Raw genomic sequence first — 19,742 nt, 5'->3', positions numbered from 1 at the left:
CCTCCACCGTCTTCCTAGGCAGTGCATTCCACACCTCCACAACTCTCTGGGAGAAGAAGTTTTTCCTCAACTCTGTTTTAAATAACTGACCTCTTATTCTCAATCCATGCCCTCTGGTACTGGACTCTCCCAACATCTGGAACATATTTCCTGCCTCAATCCTATCAAATCCTTTAATTATCTTAAACATTTCAATCAGATCCCCTCTCAATCTCTTCAATTCCAGTGTGTAAGTACTTAGCTTTGTATTGGCTCAGTAGCATTAGTAGTACTTGGTAACTGGAAAATATATAGTGCTATGCAAAAGTCTTAGGCACTCTAACTGTATATATGTGCCTAAGAATTTTGCACAGTACTGTATGTCTTACTGGATGCCGGGGTGAAGATATGTCTGTACCGAAGGAGGTGTAAGGTGCTCCTTCCATCTGCAAGTCTGCAGGTTACTCTTGGGCAAGGTGCTTAGCCCCTGATCAGGGTCACATAAAGCCACATTGGGTAGTCCATCTTGAGTACTGTTGGGGGGGGTGGGGGGAGGATCGACCTACCAGGAGGAAGCAACAGTGGCCGTGCCTCTGGCACTTAGTCTGACCCTGTGGCCCAGAAGGGTAGGGAACTAAAGAGGAAGGCAGCAGACCAGGGAGCTCTGTAGTTAGGGGGCAAGGAGGTGATTCTGTGGACATGAAGAAGAAACACGGATGGTAGTTTGCCTCCCAGGTGCCAGGACCCGCGATGTTTCTGAACATGTCCACAATACACTGAAAAGGGAGGTTGAGCAGCCGGTAGTTGTGGTACAAATTGGTAGCAACAACATAGACCTGAAAACAGAATACAGGAAGTTAGGAAGGAAATTGTGAAGCAGGACCTCAAGGGTCGTAATCTCAAGGTTGCTGCCTGTGCCACGTGACAGTGAGGATAGGGACAGAATGAGGTGGCAGACAAATGTGTGGCTGAAGAATTGGAGCAGGAGGCAGATATTGAGATTTCTGGATCATTGGGACCTCTTCTGGGGCAGGTGAGACCTGTAAAAAAGGGATGGGCTGCACTTGAATCCTAGGGGTAGGTAACCATGGCTGACAAAGGAAGTTAAGGATTGCATAAAAGCCATGGAAAGGCACATAAGTTAGCAAAAGTGAGTGGAAAGTTGGATGATTGAGAAGCTTTTAAAATCCAACAAGAGGCAACTAAAAAATCTATAAGGAAAAGATGAAATATGAGGGCAGACTAGCCAATAATATAAAGCAGGATACTAAAAGTATTTTCAGTTATATAAAAAGTAAAAGGGAGGTGAGAGTTGATATTGGACCACTGGAAAATGATGCTGGTGAGGTAATGATGAGGGATAAAGAAATGGCAGATAAACTTAATGGATACTTTGCATCTGTCTTCACTGTGGAAGACACTAGCAGTGTGCCAGAGGTCCATGAGTGTCAGGGAGCAGGAGTGAGTGCCATTGCTATCAAAAATGAAAAAGGCAAACTCAAAGGTCTTAAAGTGGATAGGTCACTTGGACCAGATAGACTACATCCCAGAGAAAGAGATTGCTGAAGAGACAGCAGATGCATGATCTTTCAAGAATCATTTGATTTTGGTATCAAATGGAGTGTCACTCCACTCTTTAAGGAAGGCAAAAGAAAGGAAATTATAGGCCAGTTAGTCTAAACTCAGTGGCTGGGAATGTGTTGGGAGTCTATTATTAAGGATGAGGTTTCAGGGGACTTGGAGACTAATGATAAAATAAGTCAAAGTATGCATGGTTTCTGTAAAGGGAAATCCTGCCTGACAAATGTGTTAGAGTTCTTTGAGGAAGTTACAAGCAGGTTGGTCAAAGGAGAAGCAGTGTAATGTCATTTACTTGGATTTTCAGAAGGCAATTGATAAGGAGCCACACATGAGGCTGCTTAACAAGATAACATCCTATGGCATCACAGGAAAGACACTGGCATGGATACTGACAGGCAGGAGGCAGTGAGTGGGAATAAAAGAGGCATTTTCTAGTTGGCTGCTAGGGACTAGTGGTGTTTCTCAGGGGTCAGTATTGGAACTGTTAATTTTTACATTGTTTATCAATGATTTAGATAATGGAATTGATGGCTTTGTGGCAAAGTTTTCAGATGATGCAAACATAGATGGAGAGGTGAATGCAGAAGGACTTAGAGAAATTGGAAGAATGGGCAAAAATGTGGCAGATGGAATATATTATTGGGAAATGTATGATAATGTATTTTGGTAAAAGAAACAAAAGTACAGATTATTATATAAATGGGGAGAAAACCAAAATATCAGAGATACAATGTGACTTAGGAGTTCTCATGCAAGACTCCCAGAAGGTTAATTTACAGTTGAGTCTGTGGTAAAGAAGGCAAGTGCAAGGTTGGCATTCATTACAAGGGGAATAGAATATAAAAACCAGGAGATAATGCTGATGCTTTATAAGACACTAGTCAGGCCGCACTTGGAGTATTAGGTTCTATATCTCAGTGTTCAGAGGAGGTTCACAAGGATGATTCTGGGAATGAAGGAGTTAGCATATGAAAAGTGTTTTTGCAGCTTTGGGTCTGTACTCAACAGAATTTAGAAGAATGTTGGTTGAGGGTGGGGGGGCGTACTTCACTGAAACCTATGGAAAGTTGAAAGGACTAGATAAGGTGGATGTGGAGAGGAAGTTTCCTGTGGTGGGGTTGTCCAGAACTAAAGGGCAGAGCCTCAAAATTGAGGGGTGACGTTTTAGAACAGAGATAAGAAGGAATTTCTTTAGCCAGAGTAGTGAATCTGTGGAATGCTCTGCCAGAGACAACTGTGGATGCCAGGCCCGTAGGCATATTTAAGTTGAAAGTTGATAGTTTCCCGAGTGGTCTGGACATCAAAGATTACGGCGAGAAGGCAGGTGTACGGGGTTTGGTGGTATCTGGGATCAGGCATGCTGAAATGGCAGAGCAGACTCAATGGGCTGAATGGCTTAATTCAGCTCCTATGTCTGATGGTGTTATGGGAGCAGGTGCTGGATGGTCCTAAGAACATCTGGTGCATATCATGTCCTGGTTATTCACCTGCTGACAGCAGGCAGACAATCTCTGAACAGTATTGATAATGGCTGGGGTCACCTGTCTTGTAAAGACACAGACCAGAAGATGGCAAAAGAAAACCACTACTGTAGAAAAGCTTTCCATGAACAATCATGCTCAAGACTATGATTACCCACATTGTACGATGCGGCATATAATGGTGATGATGATGACGTATGTCTTGTGGTCTTATGGTTGAAAATGTGCATCTGAGACCAAGGCTAGCTTGGATGAATCTTGTAATGAGTGTCATGATCGGATCCTGGTTCTGAGATGGCATCTGCAACCAAGTGACTGGCCAAAAGCAATGAGGAATCCAAGAATATGTACACAACGCTGGAAGAACTCAGCAGGCCAGGCAGCATCCGTGAGAAAAGAGTAGCCAACGTTTTGGGCCGAGACCCTTCATCAGGAATGGGGGGGGGGGGGAAGAGAGGGCCGAAGCTCAGTAATAGAGATAGGGGAGGGGGGAGGGCCTAGAGGCGCCAGGTGGAAAACCAATCAGAGGAAAGGTAAAGGGGGGAGGGGGAGGGGATAAGCATGAAAGAACTGTGGAGATAAAGAAGCAGAAAGTTGAAAGGGGAGCGAGGCAGAGAGGGATCTGGGATAGGGGAAGGAGAAGGGGGAAGGAATTACCGGAAATTGGAGAATTCAATGTTCATACCACCAGGCTGGAGGCTACCCAGATGGTAGATGAGGTGTTGCTCCTCCAAACTGAGTTTGGCCTCATCATGGCAGTAAAGGAGGCCATGTATGGACATATCTAGATGGGAATGAGAGGCAGAGTTGAAGTGGGTGGCAATCGGGAGGTCCTGTCTATTGTGACGGACGGAGCGTAGGTGCTCGATGAAGCAGTCTCCCAATCTGTGTTGTAAAGGAGGCCGCACCGGGAGCACCGGATGCAATAGACGACTCCAGCAGACTCGCAGGTGAAGTGTTGCCTCACCTGGAAGGAGTGTCTGGGGCCCGGAATGGTGGTAAGGGGGGAGGTGTGGGGATGAGGAATCCAGTTTGGCAATCATTTAATTGAGTAGGAGGGCATATTGGAGGGCGGTAAGTAAGAACAAAGGGTTGAGGAAGAGATCGACAAGCAGACACAGTTGTCAGAGACAATGGGTAAGTACGGGACTTAATTGGTTGGCTCTCAATTTGGCATGGTGTAGTGAAAGTTGGTTGTCCAGGGAATTGTTAACAATGGTTGCTCTGAAAAGAATTGGATTAATTTTAACACAACATGAAAAGAGAAACATATCTGGGAAATTGTACAATTTGATCCATGTCTGATAAGGACATCCCATGTGATCCCATGGATCTCCAGAGAGACAAAAAACAACATCAGAGATCCACGAATTTCAGCAAGGACATTATGCAACCCGTGGCCCCTGTTTCTTTTAATTATGTCCCTTGTTTGAGTGCCTCCCACCGGAGGGTACAACTCAATGGCTAATAACCTGTTAGCAGGACTCAGCAGGCCAGAGATTATCTGTGGAGGTAAAGGGAGAGTAAACCTGTTAGGTCAAGGCTCTATATCAGGGATTCCCAACCTTTTTAATGCCATGGACCCCTACCATTAATCGAGGGGTTCATGGACACCAGGATGGGAATCCCTGCTCTAGATGTTTCTTGACGTAGAATGACCTAAAACATAAATCATCCCTGTACCTCCATGAACGCTCCTTGACCCTCTGAGTTCTTCCAGCAGCTTATTTTTTCTCCAGATTCAAGCTCTCTTATGTCTCCCTTCTCAAAATTGACCTTGGGATCTTATATGTTTTAATGTGATCACCATTCATTCTTCAAAGGTCTAACAAACGCAGATCCAACATTTTTTTTAGCAGGACAACCCTCTCATCCCAGGATTTAGTCTCATAAGTTTCTTCTCAATTGCCTTAAGTGCCAGTGTATCAGAAACACAAAATAAAGACTGCAAAATGAACATACTACCGAGGCAAAAGTTGAACACTTATAAAAATAATTACATTTTAAAATATTCATGTAAGGGAATTGTATTCACCTACATTAACTTTCTGGTGCCAAACAATAATCACTAAACTGCTTCACTAAACTGTAATCATGGCTTAAAATACCATTAAAAAACAATTTACACATTCTGCAATGAAAAAAAATAACCATTTACAGGATATTTTGCAGGGAGGATAGTTTGTAAATACCTGAATGTCTTGTACTGATGGCAGATGAACAATGGGTTTTGTGGAGAAGCACTGAATTACTGTACAAGTGTGTTCATTGTAAAGAAACTTTTGGTTCATTGAGTAATAATGGTGAACGCTGACTGTTTGAATGCCTCTTTTATGCAGTAGCTACACCCTGAAATTGTTAAAAGCTTAAAAAAATATTATGGGACTTATTGAAAATCAAAAGATGTTGACAGAATGTCTTCCTTGGCTGGGGAGCCCAGAGGCTGAGGTCAGAGTTTCAGAACAAAGAGGTAGACATTTAGAATGGACCAGGAGACCGTTTTGCTGAACACCTATGCTCTGTCCGCCAGAGATCTCCCAGTGGCCACACATTTTAATTCCACATCCCATTCCCATTCTGATATGTCTATCCACGGCCTCCTCTACTGTCAAGATGAAGCCACACTCAGGTTGGAGGAACAACACCTTATATACCGGCTGGGTAGCCTCCCACTTGACGGCATGAACATTGACTTCTCTAGCTTCCGTTAATGCCTATCCTCCCCTTCTTACCCCATCCCTGATATATTTAGTTTTTTTCACCCTCCTCTTTTTTTCTCTCTCTCTGCCCAACACTCTGCCAGTTCCCCTTTTCCCTCTAGTGCTCCCCTCCCCCTTTCTTTCTCCCTAGGCCTCCTGTCCCATGATCCTTTTCTAGCTCTGTATCCCTTTTGCCAATCACCTTTCCAGCTCTCAGCTTCATCCCACCTCTTCCAGTCTTCTCCTATCATTTCGCATCTCTCCCCCTCCCCCTCCTACTTTCAAATCTCTTACTATCTTTCCTTTCGGTTAGTCCTGACGAAGGGTCTCGGCCCAAAAAGTCGACAGTGCTTCTCCCTATGGATGCTGCCTAGCCTGCTGTGTTCCACCAGAATTTTGTGTGTGTTGCTTTAATTTCCAGCATTTGCAGATCTCCTCTTGTTTGCATTTAGGATGGAAATTACTTTTTTTGCTTGGAGTATGACGTCTTTAGAATTTGGTACCTTTGTGAATACTCCATTGTGGAGTGTCTTCAAGCTAGGTATCGACTGATTTTTTTTGACGCTAATCATAAACACAAGAGATTCTGCAGATGTTGGACATCTTCTGCAACACACACACGATCCTGGAGGAACTCAGCAATTCACACAGCATCTATGGAGAGCAGGGGCTCCCAAACTGGGGTCCTCAGACCTCTTAGATAGTGGCAAGCTCCATGGTATAAAAAATTGGACACCCCGATTTGAAAGACAGTCAACACTTCAGGCCAAGTCCCTTCATCAGGAATCAAAGGATATTTGAGATGGGTTTAAGATAGCACTATTGAAGGCATGCAACAGCTTAGTGGTAGTTCAAAAGGCAAAAAACTTTGACTGAAAATATTATCAATAACACCTTTTCTGAAGTAAATTGTGGTAAACTATCTCTGCTAACAATGAAAAAGAGAACAAAGGCGAAGCGAATTTGAGGAATGAGGCATGTTGGTGCATTGCAAAATTGACGCAGATGGAGTTTGAGTGAGTGATTTGGAGAGGAGGAGTTGAGGCAGAGGTATTTTGACCTGGGTGTGAGGTTGGATCAACGAAGCACCAAGCCAGTTTGGAGAGGTTGAGAACAGCTTCAGGCAGGGCAATGAAGTCTGGACCCACAGTGAATCACTGGGCAGCGTGGTCTAGGCCAGGAGCAGTTCACTGCGGCAGGACTCAGGTCCTAATGTGAGCCATGATCCGCTGTTTGGAGAATTTAAACAGTGGCCCAGATAGACTGAGAAGTCGGGGTGTTGGGACTGTAGGAAAGAGCCTGGCCAATTTTGTTCGCTCTTCTGAGACACTCACTCCTCTCTCCACGAAGCTGAGCCGTGAGTTTGCACTGGCTGCTGTGCTTCGTGCTGATTTGCTCAGCTAATACGATGAATTGAGTCCGAGGTTCGGGCCTACTCCAGGCTGCTCCGGGGTTTCAGATCCAAGGATACAACTTGGTTCAGAATCCTGTTGCTTGCTTCTATCATTTGCACAATTTGTGTTTTTTTTTTCTCTTTCTCTGCACATCATGTGCTGGTCTTTATTTATTTTTTATTTTTTTTTGGATTTCATTCTTTGTGGCTGTCTGTAAGCAGACAAATCTCAAGGTTGTATAATTTATCCATTCTTTGATAATAAATGCACTTTGACTTTGAAGCTGTAAAGCGAATGTGACATCTATGATCTTTATAAATGTTTTAAAAAACCCTTCGACGTATTACAATATTCAATGCCTTTTTGCTTCTTAATGTGAAACTCTTTCCACTGCATACACATAATAACATCCTAACATTTAACTGTTATCTTAGGATTTTGGAAGTTCAAATTATTACATTGACTTTGAGAGTTTTAAAAATACACAGAACTATTTTTTCACTAATTAATTTATTTGGAATGTGAGCAAAGGATGGAAGATCCTGATGAGGATGGCCGGATCTAGGACTTTGCCAAAAGGAGCTTTTGAGTAATGTCCTGGTCATGAGATAATTGATGTCCAATAACCTCAATGATACTTCTTTGTGTGATTTATAACTTTATTATTTGGGTGGTTTTGCCAGAATTTATGTAATGTCAGTAAAATGTCCCACCTTGATATCAATGGCTGTTACTTTCATCTCACCTCTGGAATTCAGTTCTTTGGTCCTTCCCTGCACCAAAGTGGAATGAAGTCTGGAACTGAGTGGGTTTTATCTGCTCCCATCAGTAAACTGAATTAAACTGCCAAAATGTTCAGGGAGCTCAAAATTGAGCTGTAGAGCTTCTGCTAGCACTGCTGGTTTGATGGTACATCGGGAGATGCTGTCTGGCTCCGTAGCTATAGTGAGAACAGAGTTCTTGGGCAGTTCTTGACAAACAACAAAGTAAACTGAATTGGGTGAAGACTGGTTTCTGAGATGTTGGATATCTTAGCTGTGGTAAACATCTCACACCCTCTACGGAACTTGGCTGTGATGCTTCACTGTTCCCTTTAACGCTCACACGCTGGGTCTTGCCATCACCGTGGATGGGAATGTTCTCCTCCCATTAGCCAATTCATTTTCTGCCTCCATTCATGAGTAGGCCTGAACCACAAAGCTTTGATTTAATCTTGGTTATGAGATTATTTAACTCTACTGCATGCTGATTTTGTGACTTAACATGCACGTGATCCCACCTTGCGTAATCACCATGTGTTAAGCACAAATTAAATAGGCCTGACACAGGCCTCAGCATTGCCGGGTTTGATGGCAATGTGAGAATGATGGATGTGCCAAGGACCAGGTTTTGCTGGTAACCATTTCTTCTGCTGCTGATGATTCTCAGTGCCTCATGGATGCCCCGTTAAGAATGGTGAGATCTGTGCTGAATTCACCCTATTTAGCACAGTTGCATTGACACAAACAGCTTTTATTATCATGTAATTCTGACCTGAAAACAAGGAAATAAGTGCTATACGTTCACTATACAAAGCCATTGTTACACCCAATGTGAAATGCTCACCTCTGAGAAATGGGAATCTATTTATCTATTTACAGAAAAGGCCCTTCAAACTGTGCCACAGAGTAATCCCCCGATTTAATCCTAGCCTAGTCACGCGACAATTTACAACAAATTTACAAAGACGTATCCACCGGTAGGGCCAACTCAGGTTGGACCAGAGATAGCTGGGGACACTTGCCAAGGGTAATGTCAGAGTAATCAAAGGCCTAGTTAGGAGAAACCACAACTTAAGGTCATGGTCTCTGAAAAATAAAATGGGCTGATTAAACTTTTCAAGCTCTTAGTAGGAACTGATAAAAGAGATCAGGATTGATCATTTGACTAGTTGACGTAGGCAGTGGTCTAGGACTAAAGGGCCGGTGTCTTAGATCAAGAATTTGATGGAAGTGATAACCCCTGACTCTGGTGGTCTCCAGGCAGGGTCTTGCTCCTTAACTATCCAGATTCGGAGGAGCACAGACCTCTGTTCTGCAAATAGCAATTGTTGTTCATTGTTAATTTTCAATATGAGATTTTTAATTAACCACCGCTGGTTTATTTTTTTTAAAGCCAGGTGCTAGATCAGCAAACATCTGACTGAATTCTTGGGAGGCTAAATAGTTTCTCCACTTCATTTGTTCCTATACTCCTAATTAAGGTGGGCATGGTAACGAGAAAAAAAAAAGCTTCATTTGGTACCTAGGAGAAAATCAGCCTTAATTTAAACTTAATTTCATTCAGTTGCAAGTAAACCTTTACAGTACTGTGGTAATTTTTGTGGAAATCATATAAAGTACAAAAATAATAGTTTAATTAAATTAATGACTGAGAAAACATGAATTCAATCTCCTTCATCAGATAAAGATTATCAGTCTTGAATAGCACCTGAATGCATTAAGATAATTTCCTCCCACTAAAAAGGCCACTGTCATTTAAAGATTATTGTTTAGCTGCCCTAAAAGCAAACAAGCCAAATCCTACAGGAAGTGAAATTGAAAAGTAAAAGAAAGCGAAGTTCCTCTGCCCCAAATAATTTTTGCAAATAACAATATGCTGTTGCCTCTCGAGAGCATTCTGCAACAGCTTCATTATTTATGAAAGCAGCAATCTATAACAAATTTTCCTCCCTTGTCAAGATTGTTCTCAGTATGTGCTAAAGCCTTCAGCAGAAAAACATTGGAGGTTATTTATAAATACAAGGGTATTGTAAATTTAATCCAGCTTTTTATCTATCTTCTATTTTCTAAACTGTCTAAATTTATTCTTTAAACCAAATTAATTTTCTCATTGTAATGGGATCAGTAATCCAGACAAATTTGATAAATTCTCTTAGAAACCCTCTCCTGTAGGTTTTTGGAAAATGGTTCAAAGAGATCTTACATCACCAGAGATTTAATAATTGAAATTAATTGTATAATGCCAGTGATGATGTATGTTAATTTATGTGGGTGAAGTACATACTTTTATTAATTACTGCGTGAAATCAGTCCAAAGTTGCAAATTTATTTCCAGTTGGATAATCTTCAAAAATAGATATTTTGTGGGGGAGGACATAGGTTATTGAATTCCGTGCTATAATTTTGACAGAAGAATTGAAAAAGCTCAGACATACAGTGTTAAAATAGACATTATATGATTTTCTGGCCAGGAGTATTGCACATAGCTAAGTCAAGTTTCTGTGTTGTAGTAATAGTTGGTGTGATGTGCATTCTGGGTAGATGGGGCAGAATATAAATCAAATAACTGGATTTTTTTGCCAAATGAAAATAGGTTTGAAATTTCACACTATTCTTTCCCAAGCATTATAAAACTGAGAGAAAAATTAAGTCAAATATCTCTTTCATTTATTGGTTAATCTTGTGTGGTATTGCACCTCAGGCACCTGGGGTACTTGGATTATTTCAAGGTTCAAGGTACATTTATTATCAAAGTATGTAAGCAGTATAATACTGAGATTCGCCTTCTCCAGAGAGCTATGAGACAACAAACCAAGGAAGCCATTCAGAAGAGAAAACATCAACTCTCTCCCATGCACGTAAAAAACAATCATGCAAATGGCAACAAGAACGTCGACCCCCCCCCCCCACCCCACATACACCAAAAGCAAATCATGTGAACAGCAACAAATTGATGTGATATGGACCATCTTTTGTCACTTCTCCAACAGAACTTATAAGAAATTCAATGGTTTTGATGCTTCATCTTTATTAACCTACTAGAGTTGAGCTTTTCACAAGTTTGCCTATGTTAAAGGGGAAATCCTATTTTCCTCCATTGAAAGGATAATATCCAAACTTTGTGTGCACTTTTGAATATAGTCACAATATTAAAACTCAAAGTGCCATACAGATCCTGTGGAAAGTTGATAAGAACGTCTCACCTGGTCAATTGCATTAGGCTGCCCTCAGGACTTGGCATAAACGTTCCAGCAAGCATAGGAGTTATAATTTATTATTATTCCTTTTAAATACAACTTGCTTGTTCATTTATCATCTACATCATCAGAAACAATGGCTGGCCCCCACAGCTGCCTGTGGCAATGAATTCCACAGATTCACCACTCTCTGGTTAAAGAAATTAGATGGTTTAATAACTGTTAAGCTTTTGTATTTCAACGTGGCATGGAGAAATAAACATGCCTTAATGTACCCTGTCTCATGAGTTAGCCAGGCAATCAACAGATACCAATGTTAAATAATTGCTCCAAACACTTAAAGGGGTTAGGGTTATAGAGAAGAATGGGACTGCTTCTTGGGTCATTGAGTAGAGGTTGATAGATTATTGATTGACCTGGGCATGAGGGATACAGGGAGAAAGCAGAAGATTGGAGTTGAGAGGGAAATTGCCTAATTCTGCTCCTATATTTTACGGTACTAATTTGATATACTCATTAGAATTAGATAGTCTAACCTTATTTGACACATGTACAATAACATGTGTCATTTGCGCCAATGACCAGTACAATCTGAGTATGTCCTGGGGGCTGCTGGCATGTGTCACCGTGCTTCCTTCCAGTGCCAACATAGCTTTCCAACAACTTATTAACCCAAACTGAATGTCTTTGGAATTATATGAGGAAACTGGAGTACAGGAGGAAACCCACATGGTAACGGGGGGAATGCACCAACTCCTTACAGACAATGGCAGGAATTGAACCCCAACTACTGGTGCTGTAATAGTGTTGCAGCAGCTGCTATGCTACCTTGCCACCCCTTAACCAATGAACTTCTGGATGCACGGTGAAATGAAACAGGGAGTTTCTCTCATTATTTATTTCAGTAAGAAATTCAGATGGATAACGAAGCAGATTTAATTTTTAAGTTATAATTAAAGGGGATAACTTCACTCAATTTGCCCCATCATTGAAATGTTCCCACAACCTATGGACCCACTCTCAAGGACTTATCATCTCATGTTCTCAATATTCATTGCTTATTTTTTTTTAGTATTTCCACAATTTGTTGTCTTTTGCACGCTAGTTGAATGCCCATTGATTCTGCTATGGTTATTATTCGATGGATTTATTGAGAATGCCTTCATGACAGTAAATCTCAAGAGTTGTATAAATGTACTTTGATAATAAATTTACTTTGAACTTTTTGAACTTTTTAAGTTGATGGTGAAAAAGCATCTTCACCAAACTTTGGAGCGAGAGGTCCCGGGTTCAAATCTGGCCGGCACCTCGCACGTTAACTCGTGTTGGTTTGAGTGTTCGGCTAGCAACTCAGCCTCATAAAACAGATTAACTTGAAAGAAATGGCATGGTTGCTGCCTAATGCACTAACTAGGTACTGGGAGGAACTTTTTGAACTTTGATAAGTCCATAAATACATACTTCTTGACCAGGTTTTCAGCATTATTGCCATTTGAAGTACTTACAGCTGTCTTCCTCCTCAGCAACAATTTTGATAACGTAACAGGCATAGATAAACCCAAGTAGCTGCAAAAGAAACAAAAAGTCCATTACACACAATGGTCAAAATTAATCAACAGAGAAATGAAACTGTTGTACAATTACAATAGTGTTGATGTAACTGCCTCTCCCAGAAAAGCTGCTTGTTTAATTTGGAATGTAAAAATAAAGAGTTGGAAATAATTCACATTTACAAGCAATAAAAAGCCACACAAGCACCTGGGTAAACATGTGCCCAAGACATTCTTTGTATCCTTAGAAGCCTGAATGGAGACTAGTGTTTATGTTAGATTTTTCATGCTTTATTCCTTCCTTTAAATTACATTTCAATTTGTGAAGACACTTCCCTGTATTGTTATCCAGGCTCAGTATTTCCTGGCTCATATGGCATTTCAATGCTTCACCAATGGCCATTAACACTTTAAAGTTTAAAAAAATAGAGATTTAACATACATTTTAAAATAGAGAAATCTATTTTGTTCTGGAGCATTCACTCATGAACGTCCAAATTATAGTCTGTGAAATGATAATCCATTACTCAGAACATATAAATATTCATTTCAATTCACCAGCTTTGTTTTTTTTAATAAGGTAGGAATGGAAAAGATGGTTTCAGTTATTTTTCATCACTGATGGAAAGATCTTAAATAAGGATACTAAAATACATTTGTGTCAATAGCTTACCAATTAATGGGCTTCTTGTTTCCAGTTTAAGACAATTCACCAAAACAAAAATATCTCAGAATGTTTCCTGGAGTAATTTTTTATTGTCATTGCTAATAACCTCTAGCAGCCTAGGAGCCCAGTTTAGCAGATGCATAATTGAGGTGCTGTCAGTATTCTAGAGTATCTAGTCATAGACACAGAATGCAAACAGACCCTTCAGCCCAACTGTACTGGGTTGCCCAGTGAGCCCATTGCCATCCACATCTCTCCTATACAGAGACGTTTAATCAAGCATTGTAATACCCTTGTCTGTTTTGGGACTACCAAATTTAGCCTCAATTCTCTGTGAATAGACCCCTGTGAATAATCAAAACAACCTCACATTTGCAATCTTATATCTCACAGACACGGGGCTTAAATTTAGAACCTAAATTTAAATCCCAAAACAGACATGAATATTACACTGCTAGATTAAACATCTCTATTTAGAATTAATTGCTGAAGTTATCTCCAAATGTAGCATTTGTTTTGGGTGGGAATGTGAGAAGAGATAAAAATGCTTAACTTGTAATAAACTGTTATGGATTTAGATGTCTGTAGAGCTGAATGCAGTATTTTATAGGTGCACATGGGTTTCAATAAAGCATTTGCAACTGCTTACAAATTAACTGCATACATTTAACATAATACTGTGAAGGTTTTATTAAGAATAATGGAATACTTATCATTTGAATAGGCTTTTGAGATTCTGCAGGCCAGTCATCGTAAATTGGGGTCCATGATGTTCGGGGATGGGGGTTGGGGGGGGGGGGGAGGCACATACAGTATATACAGTGCCTATAAAAAGCATTCATCCCCTTGGAAGTTTTCATGTTTTATTGTTTTACAACATTGAATCACAGTGGATTTAATTTGGCTTTTTTGACACTGATCAACAGAAAAGACTCCTTCATGTCATAGTGAAAACAAATTTCTATAAATTGGTATAAATTTATTACAATTATTAAACACAAGATGATTGATTGCACAAGTATTCACCACCTTCAGGTCAGTGGATGCAACTTTGGGAGCAATTACAACCCTGAGTCTGTGTGGATAGGCCTCTTATCAGCTTCGCACAGCTGGACACATACTTTCCTCCATTCATCTTTACAAAACTGCTCAAGCTCTGTCAGATTGCATGGAGATTGTGAGTGAACAGCTCTTTACACATCCAGCCAGAAATTCTCAATTGGATTGAGGTTCAGACTCTGCTGAACACTCTAGGACATTAAGTTTGTTGTTTATAAGCCATTCCTGTTTAGCTTTGGCTTTATGCTCAGGGTCATTAGAACACAAGACAGAGGAATAGAATTACCCCATCGAATCTGCTCCACCAATCCATTACAGCTGATCCTGGATCACACTCAAACTCCACACACCCGCCTTCTTGTCATATCATTTAATGCCTTGACCGATCAGGGAACTATCAACCTCCACTTTAAATATGCCCATGGATTTAGTCTCCATTTAGTCTGTGGCAGAGCATTCCTAGCTAAAATAATTCCTCCTTACCTCTGTTCTAAAGGGTTGCCCTGTTGCTTTGAGGCTGTGCCCTCTAGTTCTTGATACCCCCACCATAGGAAACATCCACTCTATCCAGTCCTTTCAACATTGAGTAGGTTTCAATGAGGAACGTATTTACCAAGATACATTTCCCAACACTGTATTCCATCTGCCACTTTTTTTGCCAATTCTTCCAATTTGTCGGTCCTGCTGCAATCCATTGCTTCCTCAGCACTACCTACTCCTTCACCTGTCCTTGTATGATCCACTAACTTTGCCACAAAGCCAGCAAATTAATTGTCTAAATCACTGACAAACAATGTGAAAAGTAGCTATCCCAATACTGACCCCTGAGGAGCACCACTGGTCACCAGCAGCCAACCTGAAAAGGGCCCTTTTATTCCCACTTGCTGCCTCCTGCCTGTCAGCCATTCCTCTATCCATGCCAGTACCTTTCCTGTAATGCCATAGGAACTTATCTTGTTAAGCAGCCTCACGTGTGGCAGCTTATCAAAAGTCTTCTGAAAATCCAAGTAAATGACATCCGCTGCCTCTCCTTTGTCCATCCTGCTTGTTACTTCCTTGAAGAACTCCAACAGATTTGTCAGGCAAGATTTCCCTTTGCAGAAACCATGCTGACTTTGAGCTACTTTATCACAAGTATGCAAGTACCTCGAAATGACATCCTTACTAATAGACTCCCACATTTTTCCAACCACTGAGGTTAAGCTAACTGGCCTATAATTTTCTTTCTTTTGACTTGCTCCCTTCTTAAGAGTTGAATGACATTTGCAATCTTCCAGTCCTCCAGGGCCATGCCAGAATCAAGTGATTCTTGAAAGATCATGACCAATATGTCCATTATCTCTTCAGCAACCTCTCTCAGGACTCTGCGATGTGGCCCATCTGGCCCGGGTGATTTATCCACCTTGACACTTGAGTTTGCCTAGCATTTTTTCCTTTGTAATAGCAATGTCACTCACTTCTGCTCCATGACACTCACGGACAACTGGCACACTGCTAATGTCTTCCACAGTGAAAACTGATGCAAAGTACCCAATAAGTTCATCTGTCATTTCTTTGTCCCCCATTACTACCTCACCAGTATCAGTTTCCAATAGTCCAATGTCATCTCTCATCTCCCTTTTACTCTTTATACAACTGAAAATTCTTTTAGTATCATGCTTTATATTATTGGCTAGTCTGCCCTTGTATTTCATCTTTTCCCTTCTTACAGCAGTTCCTAACTTCCTTTGTCAGACATGCCATTTGAGAAATTTCTGCCCTTGCAGTTCTTAACTCCACCCACAACCATTTGACATTCTCTGACCCTATATCACCTCTTTCTAAAGATGTTCTTCGATCTCATATCAACAGAGCCACACCATCGCCTGATGCCTTCCTGCCTGTCCTTCCAATATCAACTATATCCTTTGATGTTAAGCTCCCAACTGTGACCTTCTTTCAGCCACGACTCAGTGATGCTCACAACATCATTCCGGCTAATCTCTAACTGCGCCTGGGCTCATCCATCTTACTCCAAATGCTACGCGCATTTAAAGACAACACCCTCAGTCCTATATTCTTTATCCTTTTAAACTTTGCCACTGTGGTACAATTTAACTCTTTGCTCTGTCTGCACTTGTACCCAATCATTGGCTTGTCCTTCCTTACATTCATGTTACACCCATCGTCGACTTGTAAACCTCCTGGATCGTCCTCAGCTCTATCATACTGGTTCATCCCCCTGCTATATTAGTTTAAACCACTCACAACAGCTCTAGTAAATGTGCCTGCAAGAATATATTGCCCCCCCCCCCAGATTCAATTGCATCCCATCCCTTTTGTACAAGTCCCACCTACCCCAGAAAATGTCCTAATTATCCAGAAATCTGCTCCAATTCTTCAGCCACGCATTTATCTGCTACCTCATTCTATTCCTATCCTCACTGTTGTATGGCCCGGGCAGCAATCCTGAGATTACTACCTTTGAGGTCGTGCTTCTCACCTTCCTTCCTATCTCCTTGCATTCTTTTTTCAGGACCTGATCTCTTTTCCTTCTTATGGCATTGGTACCAATATGTACCATGACTTCTGGCTACTCACCTTCCCTTTTCAGGATATTGAAGGCACACCCAGAAACATTTCAGACCCTGGCACCCGGGAGGCAAACTACCGTCCATTTCCTTTTTGCATCCACAGATCACCTAGCCGTCTCCCTGCCTATAGAGTCCCCAGTTACTGCTGCCATCCTCTGTGGTCCCTACCCTTCTGAGCCACAGGAGCAGACTCAATGTCAGAGGTACGGCTGCTGTTGCTCCCCCCAGTTACATCTTATACCCCCCTCCCCAACAGTACTCTAAGTACTCTAACTGGAGTACATTTTGTTGAGGGGGATGACCACAGGGGTGCTCTCCACTATCTAACGTTTTCCCTTCCCTTCCCTGTCCTGACAGTCACCCATCCACCTGTCTCCTGTAGCCTTGGAGTGACTAACTCCCTGTAGCTCCTGTCTATCACTGCCTCACTTTCCCTAAAAAGATAAACGTCATCGAGCTGCAGCTCCAGATCCCTAACACAGTCTCTAAAGAGCTGCATCTCAATGAACCTGGTGCAGATGTGGCCATCAGGGAGGCTGGGAGTCTCCTGGAAATCCATCACCTGGTACCCAGAATAGAATGCTAGCTCTTTCGACGTACTCCCTATTCTCTCCAGTGTTAAATAATAAAAAAAGAAATAAGGAATGAACTCACTTACTTACATTGCCCCCATCTGTTCTTGTTGAAGCCCCATTGAGCCAAAGCTTACTATGCAGACTCAGAGTATTCTGACAATGACCTCTCTCCCACGATGACCGCTCTGCTAGGTGGTACGTCTCTTTTATAAAGACTGGGTTTTTTCTTTGTCAGACCTGCGCTGGAATGCTCCTGTTGTGTCTGCACAGAAATCCAATCAATGACTCCCATTGAAAAACTTGCTGCTTTATCAAGTTCTTTGTTGTACTCACGCGGGAGCGCTCTGGTTGCATCTACACTACTCCAGTTGTCTTGCTGGAAAACAAATCTCCCATGTCACAGCTCTCATGCAGACAGCATCAGGTTCTCCTCCAGGATTTCCCTGTATTTTGCTGCATTCATTTTACTCTCTACCTTCACAAGCCTTCCAGGGCCTGTTGAAATGAAGCATCCCCACAGCATGATGCAGCCACCACCATGATTCATGGTAGAGATGGTCTGGTTTTGATGATGTGTGGTTTTGGCTTATGCCAAGCATTAACAGTTAGTCTGACGGCCAAAAAGCTCAATTTTGGTTTCATCAGACCATAGAACCTTCTTCCAGCTAACTTCAGTGTCTCCCGCATACCTTCTGGTAAACTCCAGCTGAGATTTCATGTGAGATTTTTTTCAACAGTGGCTTTCTCTTTGCCACTCTCCCATAAAGCTGCGACTCATGAAGCATCCAGGCAACAGTTGTTGTATGTGAAGTCTCTCCCATCTCAGCCGCTGAAACTTGTAACTCCTCCAGAGTTGACATAGGTCTCTTAGTGGCCTCCCTCACTCCTCCCCTTCTTGCAGTCACTCAGTTTTTGAGGACAGCCTGCTCTAGTCAGATTTACATCTGTGCCATATTCTTTCCATTTCTTGATGATTGACTTAACTGTACTCCAAGGGATATTCAGTGACTTGGAAATTTTCTTGTATCCATCTCCTGACTTGAGCTTTTCAATAATCTTTCGCAGAGTTGCTTGGAGTGTTGTTTTGGCTTCAAGGTGTAGATTTTGCCAGGATACTGACTCAACAGCAGTAGGACCATCCAGATACAGGTGTAATTTTACTACAATCAACTAAAACACCTTGACTCCACACAGTAACTAAGAATGTAACTTCTAAAGTACTTATGCAGTTAATTATTTTTCATTTTATAGCTGTAATTAAGTTAGATCACTTTGTAGAGATCTGTTTTCATTTTGACACAAGTCTCTTTGTGTTAATCAGTGTCCAAAAAAGTGAAATTAGATCTGCTGTGATTCAATGTTGTAAAACAATAAAACGTGAAAACTTCTAAGGGGGGAGATGAATACTTTCTATAGGCACTGTAGCTAGGGTGCCTCAGACTTCTGCACAGTGAATGATGATAAACCTGTTTCTGATATGGGTCTCTATTGTGGACTGAGAGTGGGAACGGGTAGGGAGAGGGGAATCTTGGTTGGGAAAAGGTGAAGGGAGAGGGAGGAGAGCAGGAAGCAACAGAGTGCCATTCTGTAATGATCAATAAACCAAATGACCTTGCCTGGTGTCTCAGGGCTAGGTGTATCTGCATCTATTCCACCACCGAATCTAGCACTCCTTCTCGGCCACCTGTCCCACACCCCTCCCTTGACACTCCACTCTTGCCATTCCCAATATTCTTTACTCTCACCAGATTTACAAATTCACTCTCTGCTCCATATGGACAAATACAGTAATGCGCAAAAATCTTTGGCACCCTAGTTATATACTGTATATGTATGTACTGAAGATTTTTGCATAATTTTGTATATACCTGTGTATATATGTGTATGTATGTATACATTTATTACATTTAAAGTATAACAAGAGATAAGAAAGAACACTTATTAATTTATTATTTATTTATTGCTATACTTTAAGCAAGTACCTTGTAGTAACATTTAAGTGCTCTTTCTTCCTTGTTGTTCCAAATCCTTGAAACCTGCATATTTCCCATTACAGGAATTCAATGCTGCCCTTTGGTTACTGTTTGACACTAAACAGATAACTTGACCTGATTTGAGCTTTTGATCATATACAATGACTTTCTAACATCAAGACCACCTTTATACCATCATTCAGCTCCACCTTGTCTTAGTTCAATTACTGCTGAATGTGGTGGTCCCATGCCA

General features: G+C 41.4%; 1 protein-coding gene across 1 annotated transcript in view; it reads right to left on the bottom strand.

Moving 5' to 3' along the window:
• nkain2 (sodium/potassium transporting ATPase interacting 2) overlaps positions 1 to 19,742 on the bottom strand; it is a 550,985-nt gene that overhangs the window by 1,080 nt on the left and 530,163 nt on the right. The window contains exon 5 of the mRNA XM_059981239.1: positions 12,598 to 12,658. Within this exon, the coding sequence (XP_059837222.1) occupies positions 12,598 to 12,658 (61 nt within the window). The remainder of the gene's footprint in view (positions 1 to 12,597; positions 12,659 to 19,742) is intronic.

Source organism: Hypanus sabinus, chromosome 10, assembly GCF_030144855.1.
Source record: "Hypanus sabinus isolate sHypSab1 chromosome 10, sHypSab1.hap1, whole genome shotgun sequence".
NCBI lineage: Eukaryota > Metazoa > Chordata > Chondrichthyes > Myliobatiformes > Dasyatidae > Hypanus > Hypanus sabinus.
Note: the sequence above shows the minus strand (reverse complement) of the source record. Positions and strands in the feature narration are given on the sequence as shown.